Source organism: Dysidea avara, chromosome 1, assembly GCF_963678975.1.
Source record: "Dysidea avara chromosome 1, odDysAvar1.4, whole genome shotgun sequence".
NCBI classification, from domain to species: Eukaryota; Metazoa; Porifera; class Demospongiae; order Dictyoceratida; family Dysideidae; genus Dysidea; species Dysidea avara.
Window position 1 is genome coordinate 27,878,767 of NC_089272.1, and position 12,310 is coordinate 27,891,076.

A 12,310-nucleotide genomic window follows, 5' to 3' on the forward strand; every position below is an offset into this window, starting at 1 on the left:
CAGCATCTCTTGAACAAGCAATCAATGCATTTGCTGATGATGTTGAATTGCTGGCTCATTCAAGAGATACTGTGTATAGTGCAATCAGAGTTTTGTGAAGGTGGCAGGTTCTGAAGGAGTTTTCTAAAGACAAAGCTCATGGTGATTAGTAACACAGTGACACAGATTTGACTTGGCTTAAAGCCAGCCATCCTAAGATAATGCTGTCCAGGGATGTGATAACTCTTACTTATCATAGGCAAGGACAAGTGGTGATACATTTATGCCTCGCAATATCTTGTGTTTTTTTAAGGAACAATGGCAAATTTAAGGTTTGTTTAAAGTGCTATCACTTGTTGATTAAGTCCACAACTACACAGTGAACACCATCTTGACAATCCTGAGCTTCTTATACCATGATAATTCATCTATCCCACACTTCTTCAAATCTTGATGGATCTTGTCCCTCTAACAAAGCTTAGCACTATGTGCAGGAAGCTTCTGAGGGAGCCATCCAAATGAAAACTCCTTTGGGTGACAGTTGTCTGACATTCTAGTAACATGTTCCAACCATCTTTGCCTACACTGTGTCAATAAGTCACCAATACTCCCAAACATACCAAATCTACTAGCTAGCTCAGCAGTAGTAAGGTACACTGTATTCCTTTCACTAAGGATCGTCCAACATCTGTTGATATATCAATTTTCTGATGCAATGCTTTCATATGGGTGCAGTATATATTAGTGTGACTAAGCGGCTTAGTGATACACACACACACACACACACACATATACACAATGCAAAGCAAAGCCTCTGGGAGCCATACAAAACACGGCTAATTCCGTCAAGTGATCCAGCACTGGGATGCCTGTGCACCACTCAAGAACTCGAGTCTAGTGCAGGCAAATCTTCTGGGTCAGGACTAATAACCCACAGAAGGACCATCCAGGTCTCATGAAGAGAGGTCACAGAACCCAAAGTTCCACAACAACCTCAACACCGCTAAGTGAGACAAGGCATTTGCTTCCCCACTTTACACTCAGTGAATAGATGCGCACACACACACAACACACACACACAACACACACACACACACACACACACACATGGTTAGGAGTATGAAAACACTAAAATGTTGTCAGTGTCACACCCCCACCACTGTGATCAAATTAGAACCCCTTTGAGAAATTCTGGTTATGGCCTGGAAGTCTGGGAATTGTGTATTAGTATCATTGCTCTTTGCAGTTAGCAGATATCAGGATGATCCAGTTCTTGTTACAAATACTGATCACTAGTCACATAGTAACATCCCAATCACCAGGTGAGTGCATAAACACAGCAAGCATGTATGTGATTAGTTGATGTACTCTACAGTAATAATACAGTCTCCTCAAAATGTATCAGTGTGTGAAGGAGAAACAGCAACTTTTAGTTGTTTAGTGATGTGGCCTGATGGATTAACACCTGGTGGTGCTACATGGTTTACTAATAATGGTAATAATGATGCTAGTACAGAACCAGGTCACATTATAACTAATGATTATGATGGACGTCTTGCTCCAACTAATATTACAAATATATTGATAGTGACTAATGTGAGCAGCAGTAATAATGGATCAGATTATTTGTGTGTAATAGGATTAAATGAAAGAAGTGCTGCAGTATACCTGACCGTGTTTGGTGAGTTGTATTATCAGAAACATATTATTCTGTAACAGATTGTCACTATCATAATTCACATTATTTCTGTGCAAAAGAATGCTTATGAGAAATGATTATGATTTGCACTGAATAAAATGTATGCTTAGAAAGTTTTTGATATAGTTAAAGTTTTACAAGCTATTGATTTTACATTAATGCTTTCATGATTGTACATAGATAAGTACGCCTAACTATGTGGGGCTGCTGGGGCATAACCAGAACAAAAAATAGCTAATATTATACTTGTGTAGTCAAGAGTACAGTAGCTACAACTGTATACATCTGACAGCTCTATTACGGGACTTTGTCCATAGAAAAGAAAAGTTATTTTCCTCAATTTCCACATATATTTTGCTTGAAGTTCTTAGTTGAAAGTTAATTGCTACAGTAATACTGCCAGTAATTACACATGGTATGAAAAGTTTTGAACCTCAAACTGATTTAGGATGGCTATTAGCTGTGGATACATGTATGGTTGAGAATAATGTGCATAACGACAATTCAGGTGAATTCTTTGACAAAGCGGCACAAAAATTCACCTGAATTGTCATTATTAAAAATTTTACCATTAACCTACCATCACAGCCATTTCTTGGCCACCACCTTGGATTTCACATCTTTTTTTACCATAACCTTTTTGAGGGCCGCACTGTTTTTTTTATAGCTTGGCTGTTTTGGATTAGATTTCATTTCTTTTTGTATTTGTATACGGCAAAGCAGGCCTATGGCCGGCTTTGGAATTTTTTAAAACTGTCTTTTTTTCTTTACCACAGCAAAAAGAAAAGATGAAGCAGATGTACTTTAAATATTTCTGATTTTATCAGTAAATGTACAAATTATATATATGTAATGCATCAAGACACACGGTAGTATGTCGTGCGGCCCAAGAAACCGGCGCGTAACACCCGTGAGTATATTGACAGGAAGAAAGAAAACGCAATTTTCGCACCTTAGTAGCTCTGTGCTGCCTTGATGAAAGAAGACGATTTTTGGTGTGGACACTCCCTCCACCTTCAGCACTCCACATTCCAAATTAGAGCGAAATCGCTTCAAGCGTTCCCGAGATATGCGACTTCAAAAATTGGCTCAGTTTCTTCATTTTTTTCTTCTTATTTTTCTTCCTCTTTTCGCACACTTGCAAAAACTGCTATAAAACGCGAATGCTATATCCGATTGCCTTGAAATTTGACACACAGAAGCGGGGTATAAAGGCGCATCTCTGTACCAACTTTGGCTAAGATACGATAAACCGGAAATGTTATGATCGATTATTCACGAAAAATAACATCAATATGTTGTCACGCCTACAGGATAAACCGCGTATGGGAAGAAGCTGAAAATCGGTGGGTGAATAGGTTAACTATTGAACCTCAAATCTTTTGTGGTTTGAAAGAAATCGAGCTAAAAACCAGGAAGATACAACGAAAAAACCAACAATGTGTAACAATTACGCAATCGTGATTAGCCAATAAAAAACCACTACTTGCCACGCCTACCAGATAAACCGCTAGGGCGATTGCTTTGAAAATCGCTGTATAGAAGGAGTAATCATCTTAGAAAGGTTCTTCAATGGTGTAGAAGAATCAGACTTAAAGCCACGGAGTTATAATACGAAATCCAACTTGGTGCAGCAAGTGCGAGATCGAGATACTCTAATAGAGCAGTCATCCTAATAGAGCAGTCATCCTAATAGAGCAGTTACCCTGAAGAGAATTCAAGAGATCAGCTAAAAACAAGTAACCTGTATAGAGATCAGCTAGAAACAAGTCACCCTGTAGAGAGATCAGCTACAAACAATTCACCCTGTAGAGAGATCAGCTAGAAAAATTTACCTTATAGGGAGTTCATGCAACTATGGAAAGGATAGTTCAGCTAGAAGAAATCACCTTGTAGAGTTCAGCTACAAATAAACTACCATGTAGAGAGTTCAACTACAAACAAATCGCCCTGTAGAGAGATCAATAGAAGAAGTTACCTTGTAGAGAGTTCAGCTATAAAGAAACCATCATGTAGAGAGTTTAGCTGCAAACAAATCACCTGTAGAGACATCAGCTAAAATAAATTACCTTGTAGAGAGTTCAGCTACAAAGAACCATCATGTAGAGAGTTCAGCTGCAAACAAATCACCTGTAGAGATTTCAGCTACAAACAAATCTCCCTGTAAAGAGATCAGCTAGAAGAAGTTTCCTTGTAGAGAGTTCAGCTACAAAAAATCACAATCTAGAAAGATCAGCTAGAAGAAGTCACCTTGTAGAGAGTTCAGTTACAAAGAAACCACCATATAGAGAGTTCAGCTACAAACTAGTGATCTTGTAGAGACATCAGTTACCTTGTAGAGAGTTCTGCTACAAAGAAACCAGCATGTAGAGAGTTCAGCTGCAAACAAATTACCTGTAGAGAGTTCAGTTACAAACAAATCTCCCTGTAGAGAGATCAGCTAGAAGAAGTTTCCTTGTAGAGAGTTCTGTTACAAAGAAACCATCATGTAGAGAGTTCAGCTGCAAACAAATCACCTGTAGAGAGTTCAACTACAAACAAATCTCCCTGTAGAAAGATCAGCTAGAAGAAGTCACCTTGTAGAGAGTTCAGTTACAAAGAAACCATCATGTAGAGAGTTCAGCTGCAAACAAATCACCTGTAGAGAGTTCAGCTACAAACAAATCTCCCAGTAGAGAGATCAGCTAGAAGAAGTTTCCTTGTAGAGAGTTCAGCTACAAACAAATCACCCTGTAGAGAGATCAGCTAGAAGAAATTACCTTGTAGAGAGTTCAGTTACAAAGAAACCACCATGTAGAGCGTTCAGCTTCAAAGAAATCACCCTGTAGAAAATTCAGCCACAAACAAATTGCCCTGTAGAAAGATCAGTTAGAAGAAGTTACCTTGTAGAGAGTTCAGCTACAAAGAAACCATTCTGTAAAGAGCTCAGCTGCAAACAAATCACCTGCACAGAATTCAGCTACAAACAAATCACCCTGTAGAGAGATCAGCTAGAAGAAGTTACCTTGTAGATAGTTCAGCTACAAACAAATCACCCTGTAGAGAGATCAGCTAGAAGAAGTTATCTTGTAGATAGTTCAGCTACAAACAAATCACCCTGTAGATAGATCAGCTAGAAGAAGTTACCTTGTAGATTGTTTAGCTACAAACAATTCACCCTGTAGAGAGAGCAGTAAGAAGAAGTCACCTTGTAGAGTGTTCAGTTACAAAGAAACCACCATGGAGAATTCTGTAATAAATATAATTATGTATTATATATATAATTTGTACATTTACTGATAAAATCAGAAATATTTAAAGTACATCTGCTTCATCTTTTCTTCTTGCTGTGGTAAAGAAAAAAAGACAGGTTAAAAAAGCCCCAAAGCGGGCCATAGGCCGGCTTTGTGGTATACAAATAGTCAAATACAAAAAGAATTGAAATCTAATCCAAAACAGCCAAGCTGTAAAAAAACAGTGCGGCCCTCAAAAAGGCTATGGTGAAAAAAGATGTGAAATCCAAGGTGGCGGCCAAGAAATGGCTGTGATGGTAGGTTAATGGTAATAATTTTAATAACGGCAATTTAGGTGAATTTTTTGCCAAGACCAAGCGGCACAAAAATTCACCTGAATTGTCGTTATTAAAATTTTTACCATTAACCTATCATCACAGCCATTTCTTGGCCGCCACCTTGGATTTCACATCTTTTTTCACCATAGCCTTTTTGAGGGCCGCACTGTTTTTTTACAGCTTGGCTGTTATGGATTAGATATATTTATTACAGAACTCTCCATGGTGGTTTCTTTGTAACTGAACACTCTACAAGGTGACTTCTTCTTGCTGCCCTCTCTACAGGGTGAATTGTTTGTAGCTGAACAATCTACAAGGTAACTTATTCTAGCTGATCTCTCTACAGGGAGATTTGTTTGTAGCTGAACTCTCTACAGGTGATTTGTTTGCAGCTGAACTCTCTACATGATGGTTTCTTTGTAACTGAATTCTCTACAAGGTAACTTCTTCTAGCTGATCTCTCTACAGGTGATTTGTTTGCAGCTGAACTCTCTACATGATGGTTTCTTTATAGCTGAACTCTCTACAAGGTAACTTCTTCTAGTTGATCTCTCTACTGGGAGATTTGTTTGTAGCTGAAGTCTCTACAGGGTGATTTGTTTGCAGCTGAACTCTCTACATGGTGGTTTCTTTGTAGCTGAGCTCTGTACAAGGTGACTCCTTCTAGCTGATCTTTCTAGAGGGTGAATTGTTTGTAGCTGAACTCTCTACAAGGAAACTTCTTCTAGCTGATCTCTCTACAGGGAAATTTGCTTGTAGCTGAACTCTCTACAGGTGATTTGTTTGCAGCTGAACTCTCTACATGATGGTTTCTTTGTAGCTGAGCTCTGTACAAGGTGACTCCTTCTAGCTGATCTTTCTAGAGGGTGAATTGTTTGTAGCTGAACTCTCTACAAGGAAACTTCTTCTAGCTGATCTCTCTACAGGGAAATTTGCTTGTAGCTGAACTCTCTACAGGTGATTTGTTTGCAGCTGAACTCTCTACATGATAGTTTCTCTGTAGCTGAACTCTCTATAAGGTAACTTCTTTTAGCTGATGTCTCTACAAGGTCACTAGTTTGTAGCTGAACTTTCTACATGATGGTTTCTTTGTAACTTGTAACTGAACTCTCTGCAAGGTGACTTCTTCTAGCTGACTCTCTACAGGGTGATTTGTTTGTAGCTGAACTCTCTACAAGGAAACTTCTTCTGGCTGATCTCTCTACAGGGAGATTTGTTTGTAGCTGAACTCTCTACAGGTGATTTGTTTGCAGCTGAACTCTCTACATGATGGTTTCTTTGTAGCTGAACTCTCTACAAGGTAACTTTTTCTATTGATCTCTCTACAGGGCGATTTGTTTGTAGTTGAACTCTCTACATGGTAGTTTCTTTGTAGCTTAACTCTACAAGGTGATTTCTTCTAGCTGAACTATCCCTTTCCATAGTTGCATAAACTCCCTACAAGGTTACTTCTTCTAGCCGATCTCTCTACAGGGTGAATTGTTTGTAGCTGATCTCTCTACAGGGTGACTAGTTTGTAGCTGATCTCTATACAGGTTACTTGTTTCTAGCTGATCTCTTGAATTCTTTTCAGGGTGAATGCTCTATTAGGATGACTGCTCTATTAGAGTATCTCGATCTAGCACTTGCTACACCAAGTTGGATTTCGTGTTATAACTCCGTGGCTTTAAGTCTGATTCTTCTACACCATTGAAGAGCCTTTTTAAGATGATTACTCCATCTATACAGCGATTTTCAAAGCATTACCCCTAGCGGTTTATCTGGTAGGCGTGGCAAGTAGTCGTTTTTTATTAGCTAATCACGATTGCGTAATTGTGACTGGATTTTGGAAAAACGATCCAAATCGCACATTAGAAGTTCCGAGATAAACGGTTTTAAAGAATTGAAGCCAGCATAACTCTCTAAGGATACCAAGCACGCGTATGAAATTTACACAAAAGATGCATCAATCTGTTACCTTTCAAGCCACTTCCAGTACTTGTAGCTGCTTGTACAGTTTCCCGCCAAATAAGATAGAAAATCTGAGCAGTTGGACGAGCGAAGTAGTATCACGAGTGCTCACAAAGGGGTGCAGGCTGGGGGGTGGTGGGGAGGGCAAGAGATAGACCTCAAAATGGAGGCAGACCACGATTGGAGTCCAGACACGAGATTACAGGGCTGTGCTGGCTCCTTAGTGGCTGATATGTAGCAAAATCAACAGAGAACACGTCTGGCCAACATTATAAGGCTGTCCACCAGTAAACCACTGACTCTTGCCAAGCCAGGTCCTTCACAAGGCCTGAAACCGCCATTTGAGCACTCCACACCACCCAGAAAAGACGTGTGTAAAATCCAGCCTCGTGTAGTTTGAGTAGTGCTGAGGGTCAAAACTTGTAGTACGATAGTGTAGCTATCCACTGGTGGTGTTAGTTTGATTTTGCCTGATGTGCGATTTGGATCGGTTCTGTAAAATCTGGTCACAATTGTTACACACTGTTGGTTTTTTCGTTGTATCTTCCTGGTTTTTAGCTCAATTTCTTTCAAACCACAAAAAGTTTGAGGTTCAATAATTAACCTATTCACCCACCGATTTTCAGCTCCTTCCCTTACGTGGTTTACCCTGTAGGCGTGACAATATATTGGTGTTATTTTTCGTGGATAATCGATCATACCTGTTTTCCTGTTTATCGTATCCTAACCAAAGTTGGTACAGTGATGCGCCTTTATACCCCGCTTCTGTGTGCCAAATTTCAAGGCAATCGGTTTATGGTGTTCGCGTTTTATAGCAGTTTTTGTAAGTGTGCGAAAAGAGGAAGAAAAATAAGAAGAAAAAAAAAATGAAGAAACTAAGCCAATTTTTGAAGTCGCATATTTCGGACACGCTTGAAGTGATTTCGCTCTAATTTGGAATGTGGAGTGCTGAAGGTGGAGGGAGTGTCCACAGCAAAAATCATCTTGTTTCATCAAGGAAGCACAGAGCTATGGATGTGCGAAAATTGCATTTTCTTTCTTCCTGTCAATATACTCACGGGTGTTGCGCGCCGGCTTCTTGGGCCGCACGACACACTACCGTGTGTCTTGATTCTTATCAGTAGCACTCTGTTTTACTTTTCATTGTACTAAACTGTTTTTCTTTTTGAATATTTTTACCTATTAACCTTTTTACACATCCTGTAATATGTTTCTAAAGTCATAAGCAATATCTGAAATTGTCTTACACTGTATGAAAGCTGTACTGTAGATAATCGTGGTTAAGACATGTACATACATTATTCATTAACAAGACACAGTAACAAACTTAACTATTCCATTGGATATGATCACATCAACTTCACTTGTTGATCAGTGGTCTGAACCATCCAGTAATCCAGTGTGTGGTCCAGTTCGGTATATAGTAACTGTGTACACTGGAGGAATAGTGATCAGTAATGATAATACTATTGGAACAGCTTTTAATGCTATGAAGTTATGTAACAACACCTTTTATGATGTAACTGTCACAACTATTAATAATGCTGGAAGTGGTCATCCTGTAACTGTGAATGTAACCATGAACACTGGTAAAATATTTATTTTGTAAAATTTATTATGTATATAGTACATATTTAAGTATCTACAATATGCTGCTTGCTTACATTTATGAAACAGCGAAAAATAAATGTGGCCCTACTAAAAGGCAAGGGTAAAAAAAGTTGTGAAATCAAAGGTGGCAGCCAAGAAATGGCAAAAAACTTAGCACTTTAAATACGAGAAAACTGTTAAACTATTATATATATTTATTTGTATTTTGTACAGAGTAGCATTTTAAATCATACATAATTATGTTACAGGGTACAGCTGAAAAGCTTCCTTTGTTTTACCTGTATGCATAAATCACTTGCTTGTAATGCATGTAGAGTGTTGTCCATCAGGTAATAGACCATTCCAAGAACATTAAATCTATTTACTTCATTACATAAAATGCGCTCCCACATACCTGTATATGAGAAAACCGATTTCAACTGAATATATACTACTCTGTAATAGTAATTATACATTGATCATTAATGTTTTGCAAGAATCTGCATTCATAACAGACTTTACTCTGTGAACATGAATTGAATTTGCTCTGCTGTACATTAGGTACCAAAATTCTTTAATGTGTGGCAAAACAGATTATACATTAATATTTTCGGTGAAGTGTACAAAAAAATGATGGAAAAACAAGGCTTAAAGAGGGCTCCCTACATGTTGGGAAACTCGACCTGTAATATTAGAACCACTTTTATTAATATTAATTACATACATGCATACATACATATAAAATTTGGTTATTCCCATTCACAACACACTTATGTGGTACCAAAATTCTTTAATGTGTGGCAAAACAGATTATACATTAATATTTTCGGTGAAGTGTACAAAAAAATGATGGAAAAACAAGGCTTAAAGAGGGCTCCCTACATGTTGGGAAACTCGACCTGTAATATTAGAACCACTTTTATTAATATTAATTACATACATGCATACATACATATAAAATTTGGTTATTCCCATTCACAACACACTTATGTGGTGCTTTGACTTCTAGGGACATACAATACATTAACTTTTGTTTTGATACTTAATCCTGCAAACATATTTTTACCCTATGTACACTATACAGAATCGGGTCTACCAACTGTACCAACTGTGACCTCAGTCCATCCATTAACCAGTACAACATTCAATATCAACTGGATACCATCAGATCCAAACTACAACTATACAGTAATATGGACTAACCTACACACTGGTGTGATGTACAACAGGACAGTTCCAGGGAATACAAACAGTTATACTGTAACAGGATTGAGTGATGATGTAAACTATAATGTGAGTGTAGCTGCTGTGAACAGGTGTGGAATAATGACTAGTGATCCTGTCACTGTATATGGTGAGTGTACTTCCTGTGCATTATTATTACTGAATACAAGCGTTAGAAATTTGAGTATGAATTAAGAAATAAATATCTGCTACTATCTTATATAGCTGTAGGTGTACATTACCACCATTGCTATTTACTGTAGGATCCCACAGTATATGTACTATAAAATAATATATGATTTTCTTATACCTGTTTGTGTGCTTTTTATTTATGACCAGTAAATCAATGTATGCCACATCAAAGGAAGAAGAATGGTGCCAGCCTGACATAGCTACAGTACCGTCACTGTATTACCAGTATTACCAAGCTGTGTGCTACAGGGTGTATAACAAAAATCCAGACAAATTAGCATACTAATTTAAAGGTGATTGTTATCATTGAACAAAATGATTGTGATAACATGTCAAAGGAATTTCCCATCAATCTATGCTGTAATACCATCATTCATCTCTTGTTTCACTACTTTTTATTGCTTAGATCCCTACTTCATTTTAGAACTTTAATATAATGGTGCAATATTGCTGTTTTTCATATTTGAAACAGTGAACAAATTATAACCAAATCAACCATTTCTTGGCTGTTCTTCAAACTTTGTAGGCACAGATACTGTACTTTCATAGAGCAGTTACTTACTCACATAAAAATACTGAACTTTCTAATTTAACAGTCGGTTCTCGAGCCTAATTTTGATTTTAAAAGAATAGCTTTGACTTAATTTTTCAGGTTAAATTTGAGCATAATAGGTAGTGGTCTACCTATAAAATCATTCTGCAAACAATATGTTTTATTGCAGAAAAATCCTTGATACCAAGCTGTGTAGCTCCTCAGGTACTTCCCTAGACTGCAAGCTGTCTGTGGATCAAGTCACCACATGATCTGGGATTTTTCTGTATTTGGTATAGTTTTAGACCATGTTTCTGACTTCTTACTACACAGGGTTATAAGAGCCTTTTTTGCAGGTCCATATAATATTATCCACGGTGAATACTCTCAGTGCAGATTATAATGCTTGACTGACTGTTATATTATTATGTGTATTAGCATTATTCAATCACTCACAACTCATGTTATTACAGCACTCAGAATGCTGGGTCTATAAAATATAAACAGAAGTACTATGATGCATTCGTTTTTTCATGTACATGTACTGTACATAGAATTTCTGTAAAAAAAAATGGTTGCTGCAAGGTTCTTTGACAAGCCATGGACTATTTGTTGGCAGTAGACATACTGAATACAGAATTGTGTACATAAATGTAATACTGAAACTTCTTACATTGTATTTCAATGCTATAGATCCTCCATACAAACCTGATATTTCACACTGTATCTCCTACCATGATGGACAGCCAACACTGCAAGTATCTACACATGTATGTACATGTATTAATAATAATAATAAATAATTAATAATAATAATAAATACTTTAGGTTTAAAGAAGAAAATCCATCCCTCTTGGAGGAAGACTGAGTGTGGCCCCAACTAGACATTGGGTGACCTGCAGTTCAAATCCTGGGGTTGGAGGGATTTTTTCCCTACTTTGGCTCCTTTTCTGTTACACCTTATATTTGCTACAAGTTATTGCTATAAGTTTTTGCTATCAGTCATTTAAGTCTAAGTCCTTGTAATTAGGTTAGGTAATCCTAAGGCTGCAACACAAGCTGCTGTTAGACCTTCAGTGCTGGTTACACATTCAATTACTATGAATAATAAGAAATGCAGTTGAAATCACAGCACGTCATTACTAATGGATGAATAAATAAATAAATAATGTTTGAGAAAGCTAGAAGACCTAGCACTATGCACTAACCTGTAACATGATTGCAAAAAAGATGTCCTCTCCAACATATAATATGTCGACTTATATATATCCATCCCGTCAATAAGAAGACCGATATTCCATATAACACCTTTCATATAAGCTAGCACGTGCACGTAACAGTGCCTGCCACTAGACTATAAAGAGGCAACCATTCCACCCACCATTCGTTCTTTTAAAAAGTGCTTCTAGAATTTGGATATTTTCTAAGTACGATGGACTGTACTTTGACAATCAAACAAGGTGCTTAATATTAATAATACACTTTGTATGTGCCCTAGACCAATCTTATCACCTACTGTGTTTAAAAGTATCAAGAAATACCAGTTTAATAAGTACTGTGTTCATTGTGGTTTGCCAATGGATGAAGCTATATG

At 37.5% G+C, this 12,310-nt stretch overlaps 1 protein-coding gene across 1 annotated transcript in view; it reads left to right on the forward strand.

Annotated features, from left to right (window-relative positions):
• Positions 1–12,310, forward strand: part of LOC136260676 (fibronectin-like) — a 36,598-nt gene that overhangs the window by 13,314 nt on the left and 10,974 nt on the right. The window contains exons 2-5 of the mRNA XM_066054505.1: positions 1,226–1,301; positions 1,355–1,660; positions 9,853–10,122; positions 11,410–11,486. Coding sequence (XP_065910577.1) covers positions 1,241–1,301; positions 1,355–1,660; positions 9,853–10,122; positions 11,410–11,486 — 714 coding nt within the window. The 5' untranslated portion in view covers positions 1,226–1,240. The remainder of the gene's footprint in view (positions 1–1,225; positions 1,302–1,354; positions 1,661–9,852; positions 10,123–11,409; positions 11,487–12,310) is intronic.